Genomic DNA, 12,034 nt, shown 5'->3' with positions numbered 1-12,034 from the left:
AGACCAGGACCAGGGCAGATCAGATCAGGACCAGGGAAGATCAGATCAGGACCAGGGCAGATCAGACCAGGACCAGGACAGATCAGATCAGGACCAGGGCAGATCAGGACCAGGGCAGATCAGATCAGGACCAGGGCAGATCAGACCAGGACCAGGGCAGATCAGATCAGGACCAGGGCAGATCAGACCAGGACCAGGGCAGATCAGACCAGGACCAGGGTAGATCAGATCAGGACCAGGACAGATCAGACCAGGACCAGGACAGATCAGACCAGGACCAGGGCAGATCAGACCAGGACCAGGGCATCGCTCACTCACACCTCAGGAAGACCGGCTCAGGAACAGGGACCAGGACCGGGGTAGACCGGACCAGGAGTTCTGCGGTCGTGAGTTTGCTGTACATTTCTAATTTGCTATTTTGAGATCTCCAGTGGTCATGTTTAACAGACCTGGATGGTGTTTCACCACTCTCTCTTCAACCCACCTCTCAAACTAACACACACACTTAGTGACAACTAGACCATCTGGACAACAGATTGTGTCTTTATTAAGACTCAAGATACTCCCTCCAACCCTTCAACACACATCAAAATATATTTATAGCATATACACACACCAGCATTGCAAATACATTTGAGACTGAGGAATCGGACAATGCAAGTGACAGCATATAGAATCATGCTCGCTCTGGTTTCAAAAACAAAAACAAACAAAAAAAACTAAAAAAGCAACGACAGCTTCTTTAGAACTGAATATGGAAGCCTCAGGAACATTCTAGAACCCGAGTTTTGACTTGGAATGACTCTATGATGTCATAGATCTACATTTCTCAAACATTCTTTTTTTATTTCTTTTTTGTGAACGCACCAAATACTTTTCCCAGGTCATTTTAAAGAGCATACCCCTGATGTATGGTGACTACTTGGCGAGTGTTTAAAGGCCTGGATAGAGTGACGCAGACATTGGGCTCTCTTTAGACAACTCAATTCAACAGACCGCTCTCTCCTTTAACACTCAAGTATCAATTACATTATTCACATAAAAACTGTTTCCAGTCAGTACATTTCTCCTCAAGTTAAATAACGACACAAAAAGAAAACAAAAAAAATCACTCACTTTTTTTTCCTCCGACTCCCAAATCATTATAAGAACAATTACAAACGTGTTTGTATCGTCCTGTGGGCAGCTATACTTTGTTCTAGCACAGATGAAAGTGAGCAGTCTTAAGGTGCACGTGGTTGAACACGACTGGAGCTGGGATGGTGTTGCAGGTTAACACTGACGCCCCGTGCTGAGTGGCTGCTATGCATGGGAGTTGCCTGGGGCTGTTTGAGTCTTGTAGCAGATGGCAGGGTTAGGTTCTCTGTTGGTTTTCAACACCGGCCCTTTTCTCCGGGGAATGTCCGTCTGTGTGGCCTACAGAGCGGCCAGAGATCGGTTTGGCACAAGTCGTTTGGCTGTGTGTCTCTACTGGAGGGGGGTCAACTGGAGGGGGGGTCAACTGGAGGGGAGTCAACTGGAGGGGGGTCAACTGGAGGGGGGTCAACTGGAGGGGGGGTCAACTGGAGGGGGGGTCAACTGGAGGGGAGTCAACTGGAGGGGGGTCAACTGGAGGGGGGGTCAACTGGAGGGGAGTCAACTGGAGGGGGGTCAACTGGAGGGGGGTCAACTGGAGGGGGGGTCAACTGGAGGGGGGGTCAACTGGAGGGGAGTCAACTGGAGGGGGGGTCAACTGGAGGGGGGGTCAACTGGAGGGGAGTCAACTGGAGGGGGGTCAACTGGACTGGAGGGGGGGTCAACTGGAGGGGGGGTCTTTGTTGGGGGGGTCTCCTGGAGGAGGCGGGGCTGGTCTGGGGGTGGAGAGGAGGCGGGGCTGGTCTGGGGGTGGAGAGGAGGCGGGGCTGGTCTGGGGGTGGAGAGGAGGCGGGGCTGGTCTGGGGGTGGAGAGGAGGCGGGGCTGGTCTGGGGGTGGAGAGGACGCGGGGCTGGTCTGGGGGTGGAGAGGAGGCGGGGCTGGTCTGGGGTGGAGAGGACGCGGGGCTGGTCTGGGGGTGGAGAGGAGGCGGGGCTGGTCTGGGGGTGGAGAGGACGCGGGGCTGGTCTGGGGGTGGAGAGGAGGCGGGGCTGGTCTGGGGGTGGAGAGGACGCGGGGCTGGTCTGGGGGTGGAGAGGATGCGGGGCTGGTCTGGGGGTGGAGAGGACGCGGGGCTGGTCTGGGGGTGGAGAGGATGCGGGGCTGGTCTGGGGGTGGAGAGGAGGCGGGGCTGGTCTGGGGGTGGAGAGGAGGCGGGGCTGGTCTGGGGGTGGAGAGGAGGCGGGGCTGGTCTGGGGGTGGAGAGGAGGCGGGGCTGGTCTGGGGGTGGAGAGGAGGCGGGGCTGGTCTGGGGGTGGAGAGGAGGCGGGGCTGGTCTGGGGGTGGAGAGGACGCGGGGCTGGTCTGGGGGTGGAGAGGACGCAGGGCTGGTCTGGGGGTGGAGAGGACGCGGGGCTGGTTCTGGAGAGGACGCAGGGCTGGTCTGGGGGTGGAGAGGAGGCGGGGCTGGTTCCTACCAGGTACCTCAGAGAACCTCTGGAGGAGAAGAAGAGAGGGAGGGTTAGATGTGAGAGATGAGACACAAGACATACGTCAACTTTCCCACACGTTAGCGTGACGGCAAAACAGCCAACATGGCCTCCCTCTGACAACCTGGTACAGAACAGCCAACATGGCCTCCCTCTGACAGCCTGGTACAGAACAGCCAACATGGCCTCCCTCTGACAGCCTGGTACAGAACAGCCAACATGGCCTCCCTCTGACAGCCTGGTACAGAACAGCCAACATGGCCTCCCTCTGACAGCCTGGTACAGAACAGCCAACATGGCCTCCCTCTGACAGCCTGGTACAGAACAGCCAACATGGCCTCCCTCTGACAGCCTGGTACAGAACAGCCAACATGGCCTCCCTCTGACAGCCTGGTACAGAACAGCCAACATGGCCTCCCTCTGACAGCCTGGTACAGAACGTCCGGGGTCACCCTCGTTGACCCCAGACATGACCTGGCCAGTTAACCCCTGACCCCAACAGAAAGGCCCAGAATAAAGACACGTGTGCAGGGCCGTGGCCTCGTAAGACTTTACAGTGTTGTTTCCACAGGGACCTGAGTCAGCATGGTGGCTGGTACGGACTTCCTGGTCCGTGTCCTGGCTTCCTGTTGAAGCAGTAAGCAGACGAGGGCTGGTTCTGGACATGCAGGTTCTGAACATGCTGTTACTGAACATGCTGGTTCTGGACATGCAGGTTATGAACATGCTGGTTCTGAACATGCTGGTTCTGAACATGCTGGTTCTGGACATGCTGGTTCTGGACATGCAGGTTCTGTAGAGCTGAACCAGCAGCAGGCTGGCAGAGACACCTGTCACCCCACCAGACAGAGACACGCTCAGACAGAGACACGCTCAGACAGCCCCATGATCACATTAGCCCTGACGGAATGCCCCGCAGCTAACACCAGCTCATCTATGGAATTACATCGTAACGTCTCAGAACATCAATCTACTGAGTGTTCCGGAACGCGAGAGAGAGGAATTACATCGTAACGTCTCAGAACATCAATCTACTGAGTGTTCCGGAACGAGAGAGAGAGGAAAAGAGAGGGATAGGGAGAGAGAGGGAGAGATAGAGAGAGAGAGAGGAGAGGGAGAGAGTGAGAGAAAGAGGGAGGGAGAGAGATAGAAGGAGAGAGAGGAGTCATGCAGTGAGGATATACCCCTCCTCATGTCAGTGTTGGGGCGTGAGAGCGTGGAGGGGAACGTTAGGTCTGATTAAAACGACGTTTGTAGCCTCAGCAGGGCCGTCTGGAGGGGTGGGGATGTTTGCTTTGGAAATGAGTTATGACTGAGGGGGCTGTCTGCAGGCTGGCAGGTGGGGGGTGTGGGGAGGGGTGGGGTGGGGGGCTCAGTAATGCTTATGATGTGGTGGGGAGGGGGTGCGGGCGTAGCTGGGACTGGATCAGTTTCCTGCTCCCCTGGCAGCTCTCCTGGCAGCCAGCGTCCTGTGGAGAAGCGCTCCCTCAGCACCACTCCAGGAATTCGACACTGGGCACGGGGGCTGGGAAACTGAGACGCAGTTAAAGCTGGGGGTACTAAGATACCCCTCTGCAGCCCCCCTCCAGAGCCCCCCTCCTGAGCCCCCCGTCTTCTCCCCCCACTGTCGGACCTCGAGAGCTGAAGAGCTCCCCTTGCCAACACGCCTCTCCTACTCCCCTCTCTCCTTCCCCCTCCTTCATCTCCTCCATCCCTCCCCTCCTCCTCTCTCTTCTCTCAACCCTCCCTCCCTCTCCTCCTCCTCCTCCCTCCCTCTCCTCCTCCTCCTTCCTCTCCACCCTCCCTCCCTCCATCCCTCTCCCTCCCTCCCTCCCTCCCTCCCTCTCCTCCTCCCTCCCTCTCCTCCTCCTCCTCCCTCTCCACCCTCCTTCCCTCCCTCCATCCCTCTCCTCCCTCCCTCTCCTTCCCCTCCCTCCCTCCCTCCCTCTCCTCCTCCCTCCCTCCCTCCCTCCCTCTCCTCTCCTCTCTTCTCTCAACCCCCCCTCCCTCCCTCTCCTCCCTCTCCACACTCCTTCCTTCCCTCCCTCTCCTCCTCCTCCCTCCCTCCCTCTCCTCCTTTCTCCCTCTCCTCCTCCTCCTCCTCCCTCCCTCCCCTCCTCTCTCCTCCTCCTCCCTCCCTCCCCTCCTCTCTCCTCCCTCTCCACCATCCTTCCCTCCCTCCCTCTCCTCCACCCTCCCTTTCCTCCTCCTCCCTCTCCACAGGGGAATCATGCATGCCGGGGTGAGAAGCACCACCCGAGATGCCAGTAAAGCTGGCCGCATGGCCATGCGCCTGAACCCGGCCCCTGGGTCTGCCAGCCCGACAGGCCCTGGGAACCGCGGCCCTCAGGAGACAAGTCACACACAGCAGAAGATGCATACGTTATTACTGCTGTCAAGTGGAAACTGATCCACTCTAACACTCTGCAGTGGGCCTGGAGAGAGTCAGGGGGAGAGGACAGGACAGGACAGGAGAGGGGGTTCAGAGGAGAGGACAGGAGAGGAGATGGGGTTCAGAGGAGAGGACAGGAGAGGAGAGGACAGGAGAGGACAGGAGAGGAGAGGACAGGAGAGGAGAGGACAGGAGAGGACAGGAGAGGGGGTTCAGAGGAGAGGACAGGAGAGGGGGTTCAGAGGAGAGGACAGGAGAGGGGGTTCAGAGGAGAGGACAGGAGAGGGGGTTCAGAGGAGCGGACAGGAGAGGGGGTTCAGAGGAGAGGACAGGAGAGGGGGTTCAGAGGAGAGGACAGGAGAGGGGGTTCAGGGGTTCAAGACAGTTGAGGGGTTCGAGGTTTGGTGTTGCTTTCAGAGCTGTATGTCTGAGAATCAACCATGCTCCAGATGATGGGTGCTTGCCGCTGTGTGGACCCACCTGCTACATGCTGGGGCTTCATGGGGCCTTTCTTCAGGAAGGGCTCTTCATTCTCGAAGGCCAGGATTGGCTCTGTGGGGATGTCACTAGGCAACTTGTCCCGCCCTCCGTTTGTGCTGTTGTCATGATTGGCTAGCTGGATGATGTCTTCGAAGTGGGCAGAGTCTCCCTTGGTGGAGAGGCCATTCTCGTGTCTGATTGGCTGCACACCGTTGACCACACGCACTGAAGGGCTGAGGTAGGGAGGAAGAGAGGAAGGGAGGGAGGTAGGGAGGGAAAAGAGGAACATGGTAATGGTAAAAATCTGGTTCAAAATAAAATCTATAAAAAGAGGAATCCGGCCAATCATTCACGGAGTTCCTGATTGTCTTTTAGCAGACAGAAGAGAGAGAAGGGAGTCTGTCTGTCTCTCTGGATGCTCTGGCCAGGTAGGAGAGAGAGGGGAGCCTGTCTGTCTCTCTGGATGCTCTGGCCAGGTAGGAGAGAGAGGGGAGTCTGTCTGTCTCTCTGGATGCTCTGGCCAGGTAGGAGAGAGAGGGGAGTCTGTCTGTCTATCTGGATGCTCTGGCCAGGTAGGATAGAGAGGGGAGTCTGTCTGTCTCTCTGGATGCTCTGGCCAGGTAGGATAGAGAGGGGAGCCTGTCTGTCTCTCTGGATGCTCTGGCCAGGTAGGAGAGAGAGGGGCGTACCTGTCTCTGTGGACGCTCTGCTCCTGGGAGGTCTTGTAGTCCAGACTGAGCTCAGAGTTGGGTTGGTAGTCTGCAGAGGCTGAACAATAGAAAACAGACAGCTCTTAATCTACTGCAGATACGCACACACGTGCATGCATACACACACACATTTACATGAATGCACACACACACTTACAAAGACATACACACACCCTCGCACACACACACTGCACAGCCGGTAGTAGGCTCTTTCTGAAGCACATCCAGCCCTCAGAATGGGGAGAACATCTAAGCTTGATTTATGATCGTATCCTGAGGCATCCTCAGCTGTTAGTGCCTCTGCCAGACCTCAGTGCCTGGATCTGGGTCTGGGTCTAAGTATCTGGGTCTGGGTCTTAGTATCTGGGTCTGGGTCTTAGTATCTGGGTCTGGGTCAAGGTCTGGTGCATGGGTCTGAGCAACACAAAAACATGTATTGTTTCCAGAGGAGACACCAAAGCTGGACTTCCATCAAGGCAGAGAGAGCATCATCTAATAAGAGCTTAATAGGAAACATACTGAGGTTTATGCAACTCAGACAGGAATGTAATCTCTCCAGGCATGTTGGTAGAGGGGGAAGAGTGTTTGTGTAACACAGGAAGAAGCTGGTCAAATATATATATATATAGCATAGATGGGCTCATTCATGTGGTTATGACATTTAATTACCGTCTATTGACAGGACTACAATTTGATTGTGAAACACAGCCTGTTCCCACTCACTCTCCTGATATCCCTTTAATGACAGATCAATAACAACTATTAAAGAGATAATGCTCTCCTGGGTCCAGGAGGTGTGGCTTCACCAACACTTCCAGGGTGCTCACCTCTGCTCTCAGCCTCGCTGCCATTTACCTGGGCTGGCGGGGCCCTGGTCTCCTTCTGGGGACAGACATGAACACACCTGGGGGTCAGGGGGCACTCTGAAGGGACTGGGGAAGTGATGTCACAGTGAAGAGGATAGGGAAGTGATGTCACAGTAGAGAGGATAGGGAACTGATGTCACACTGGAGAGGATAGGGAAATGATGTCACAGTGGAGAGGATAGGGAAATGATGTCACAGTGGAGAGGATAGGGAACTGATGTCACAGTGGAGAGGATAGGGAAGTGATTTCACAGTGGAGAGGATAGGGAAGTGATGTCACAGTGGGGGGAATGATGACGTTACCTTTTCTCCTGCTGCGTCTGACTTGCGTGTCCTCTTCATGATCTCATCCAGACGCTGGGGACACAGAACAGTCAGACCAGAGAACAGCCAGGTTAGAGAACAGTCAGACCAGAGAACAGCCAGGTTAGAGAACAGCCAGGTTAGAGAACAGCCAGACCAGAGAACAACCAGGTTAGAGAAAAGCCAGACCAGAGAACAACCAGACCAGAGAACAGCCAGGTTAGAGAACAGTCAGACCAGAGAACAGCCAGGTTAGAGAACAGTCAGACCACAGAACAGCCAGGTTAGAGAACAGCCAAACCAGAGAACAGCCAGGTTAGAGAACAGTCAGACCACAGAACAGCCAGGTTAGAGAACAAACAGACCAGAGAACAGCCAGGTTAGAGAACAGCCAGACCGAAGAACAACAAGACCAGAGAACAGCCAGACCAGAGAACAGTCATGTTAGAGAACAGTCAGACCATATAGAGATAGAAAGAGGGATAGAGAGAGAGGGATAGAGATAGAGGGATAGAGAGAGATAGAGAGAGGGATAGAGATACAGAGAGAGTGATAGAGAGAGAGAGGGATAGATATATCCTTCATAGTCTGCAGGGCAGCCTGCTTCCTGTGTGTGTGTGTGGTAGATGGAGCATGCCAAGACAAGCCAGCAATAAGCTCAGCCCCCTTTCACAGTGTGTGTGGGTGTGTGTGTGTGTGTGTGTGTGTGTGTGTATACAGACGTATATAGTCTGCCCCAGAACCACTGTACTAACTATGAAATCAGAACAATGAGCAAGCTTCAGCAATGAGCCAAAAACATCAAAGCTCTCTGGCCTGAATGCTGGATCTGGCTGCATGCATGTCCACATAAGGTGGTCTGAATGCTGGACCTGGCTGCATGCATGTCCACATAAGGTGGTCTGAATGCTGGATCTGGCTGCATGCATGTCCACATAAGGTGGTCTGAATGCTGGATCTGGCTGCATGCATGTCCACATAAGGTGGTCTGAATGCTGGATCTGGCCTCATGCATGTCCACATAAGGTGGTCTGAATGCTGGATCTGGCTGCATGCATGTCCACATAAGGTGGTCTGAATGCTGGATCTGGCTGCATGCATGTCCACATAAGGTGGTCTGAATGCTGGATCTGGCTGCATGCATGTCCACATAAGGTGGTCTGAATGCTGGATCTGGCTGCATGCATGTCCACATAAGGTGGTCTGAATGCTGGATCTGGCTGCATGCATGTCCACATAAGGTGGTCTGAATGCTGGATCTGGCTGCATGCATGTCCACATAAGGTGGTCTGAATGCTGGATCTGGCTGCATGCATGTCCACATAAGGCCTGCCGATCTCATCAGCCACACCTGGGGGAGGATGGAGAGAGCAGCTTTTACCTTCTTCCTCTCCAGTCTCTCCTGCTCCTCCTTCTGGAAATGCTTCTCTCTTTCCACACGTTGATTCTCTGCCTCCTCCCTGGCCTTGCTCTCGGCCTCCTCTCTCTGGAACACACAAACACCACGTGAAACACTGAACAACAACAACACGTTTTATAAGATGGATATGTGTGTTGGTGGACATTCTGGGAGATGTTGCTGTAATTATAGTCTGTTCTGGGTTTTTCCAAATCCCCACAGACCTAAACACAGCCAAACACCAGTTTGCTGACAGAGGTTGTGGTCACACCAAGCGGGGTTTTATCAGATTGCCTCTGCCTTTCTTCAGTTGTTTTCAATGCTAAACACCAACAGCTCCGTCTGATGAAGACCAAAGACGTTTGGACGGTGTACAAACGTTCATGTGTAAAAACAAAACAAGTTAAACTTTTGAGTAATTCGTCTTGATGCTCTGAACACAGTAAGCAACACGTTCGAGAGAAGTGTCACGAAAACGAAACTCAAAAAAAAGCAACCGCCTTTGTAAAAAAAAAAAAAAAAAGCCAGAATTTGATATTTGAGAGCTATAGCTGGCAGCTTTACAGACAGAGCTATAGCTGGCAGCTTTACAGACAGAGCTTTAGCTGCCAGTCGCAGCTAAAAAAGCGCAGTGATTCTCTTAACACTTCTTTCACAGCAAGGGCGTGGCGGTATTCTGTTCAACAAAACACTACTGTCTTGTTAAAGTAACAATAGCCTATTACCCCTCATCAGTAACCCTGAACATAATAACTTGGCACTGGGGTGGTATAGCTGCTGTATGCAAGTTTTGTGAGGCTAGCTATTTTAGCTTCTATTCCAAACGATTCTAACCATAATATCCCACCCCTCCCTTCAAAGCCACTCACACAAAACACATGAACACGCTGCCTGACTTCTGCCGGGAGACTAGTCCAGTTAGTCCACGAGAGAGAGAGAGCTTTTGAGAGAGCAGCATCGTTTTATTCACCATTTACTCCATGTCACAGTCACATGTAAGAACACACACAACACTATCATAATGAACATAAAGATGACTAACGTTAGTACTAACTACTTTAAAACAGGCATGTTAGTATTGGGAAATTCTATAATAGAGTTTTAACCTATTGCTGGTGACCTATCAAGAGCTGGCTGCGGTAACTTTAGCTAGGTACAGTAAGTTATCAGTCAAGTGCAGGGGCAGAGTGCGTGCAAGTAGGTGGGTAGACAGACAGGTACCATCCAATCATTAGTCTTGGAACGGTCTTAATGATTTGTTGTGTTTCTTAAAGTCCTGCGACGAGCATAGATTTAGTTTTCATTACATATTACCCTCAAACCTTTAGATTTATTGGTTTCTATCGAGATGTGAAGTTTACTTCGGGAAAATAAGACAAAAAGTGCCTCTCAACAACATTGCATACAGCCCTACACCATCTTTAAACCACAAACGACCTACATGGACAGTCCACTAGAGGGCAGCAGAGAGGCAGCAGAAACAGCTGCAGGGTGATAAGTTATCAGCTGTGAGTCGATTATTACAGAGTACACAAACACTTCTCTGAATCACTGCGTTTTGTAATCACTTCCTGGTGGAGGGGATCAAACCACTCTGGTGCTCCTGAGCAGCAGGGTCTGGGCAGGAAGCTGGCCGGCCGCTCAACGTGACTCAGCCCTCTGGGTCTCACCCAGGGAGGGTGAGGGACGGTGAACAGAGCAGCTGGGACAATATTGACAGATCTCAGAGCTGAGCATGGTGCTGCTGCATGGATGTAACTCTTCAGACATGTTTTGAGACTAGTCTGTCTGGCTAGTCAGGGCCCTGAAGGGTTGTGTGTGTGTGTGTTTATTGTCTGTGTATGAGAATATCATGATATTGTTGTGTTGCTTACATACCGGCAAGTTGAATTAGTCAGACATTCCCCTTAAAAACACTTCTTTACATAGAACTACAATATCTGTGAGCACACCTCACAGTGTCACATTCACAGAGCGCTCCTTGCCTGCTGGGAGTTGTAGTCTTGGTGTGTCTACCTGTTTCTGCAGACGTATGTTCTCCTCCTGCTCGGCCCTGGCTCTCTCCTGCGCCTCCTTCTCCTCCTGCAGGAGCCGCTCCTGGTCCCTGGCTCTCTGCTCCTCAGCCATCACCTGCGCCTCCTCCTCCCTTCGCCTCCTCTCCTCCGCCTCGCGCGCCACACGCTCCTCCTTCAGGACCCTGGACACAGGACAGGCGTTCAGAAAGGACCCCTACTCCCCATCGACAGGCCCCTCCTCGACTCTGACTCTGACCACTGAAATACTGTCAGAACTAACATTTGTACGTCACTTTGGATGAAGGTGTCTGTTGAATGAATGAAATGTAAACGAGAGGGCGTAAAACGACCCGCAGAGATCAAAGATGACATTTTGAACACTCAACGATTCCCAGTGACGGACAGGAGGGAAGTCGAGAGGGGCTAGCTGTGACAAGCTTCCTGCCAGCAGCTGCTCTCATATAAATATGCGGGCACACGGCCAGGGGGATGGCGAGAATGGCGAGGGTGGCACAACGGCCGAGTCACTCTCCTGACACAGTCCTCAGGTTCCACAGGAAATAACCCCGACTGGAGAGGAGGACCGGCGCTGCTGGACAAATGTCAACAGGCTGGCGCCTTGGGAGGTGACTCTGTCATGCATGCACACACACACACACACATGCACACACGCATGCACACACACACACACACACATGCACACAGGCCCGCCGATAGGAGGGGACAAACGGGTCTGTTGTCCTGGGCCCAGGGTAGGGCCCAGGGGGGGGGGGGGGGGGGGGGCAGAACTGGAGCAGAAGAGAGGAAGAGCAAGGGAAGAGGACAGATCTGGGCGCGGGGGGGGGGACCTATCTATGATTCTCGTTCCGGGCCCAGGCAAGACTGTCAGCTGGCCTGCATGCACACACACACACACATACGCACACACACTCATGCTCACAGACAACACACACGCATGCACACACTCACGCACGTAGGCACACACACATCTGAAGGCAGGGTGGGAGATGTTTGATTCAGGATGAACTGAGGGTCAGAGCTGGTGGGTTTGGGGGGCAGGGGAGACCCTCCCTCTCTCTCTCTCTTCAGGGAGTGGATGAAAGGCTGGTCTTTCTGAGGGTTTTACTCCCTCCCTCCCCCCTCCCTCAATCTCTCCCTCCCTTCCTTCCTTCCTTCCTTCCCCCCTCCATATTCCCTCCCTTCATCCCTCTCTCTCTCCTCCTGGTTACCTCTCTCTCTCCTCCTGGTTACCTCTCCCTCTCCTCCTGGTTACCTCTCTCCCTCCTCCTGGTTACCTCTCTCTCTCC

General features: G+C 53.5%; 1 protein-coding gene across 1 annotated transcript; it reads right to left on the bottom strand.

The window, feature by feature from the left end:
- Positions 1 to 2,227: 2,227 nt before the first annotated feature.
- LOC134016883 (MAP7 domain-containing protein 1-like) lies at positions 2,228 to 11,967 on the bottom strand. Its single transcript, XM_062456140.1, has 8 exons — positions 11,957 to 11,967; positions 10,729 to 10,909; positions 8,695 to 8,799; positions 7,314 to 7,367; positions 6,972 to 7,026; positions 6,124 to 6,202; positions 5,435 to 5,667; positions 2,228 to 2,569 (listed from the first exon to the last, which is right to left on the bottom strand). The coding sequence occupies exons 2-8, from the start codon at positions 10,837 to 10,839 to the stop codon at positions 2,559 to 2,561; spliced, it is 648 nt and encodes a 215-aa protein (XP_062312124.1). The 5' UTR covers positions 10,840 to 10,909; positions 11,957 to 11,967; the 3' UTR covers positions 2,228 to 2,558.
- Between the last annotated feature and the right edge of the window lie 67 nt (positions 11,968 to 12,034).

This window comes from Osmerus eperlanus, unplaced genomic scaffold, assembly GCF_963692335.1.
Source record: "Osmerus eperlanus unplaced genomic scaffold, fOsmEpe2.1 SCAFFOLD_574, whole genome shotgun sequence".
Taxonomy (NCBI): domain Eukaryota; kingdom Metazoa; phylum Chordata; class Actinopteri; order Osmeriformes; family Osmeridae; genus Osmerus; species Osmerus eperlanus.
This window is presented reverse-complemented; position numbering and strand designations above follow the sequence as displayed.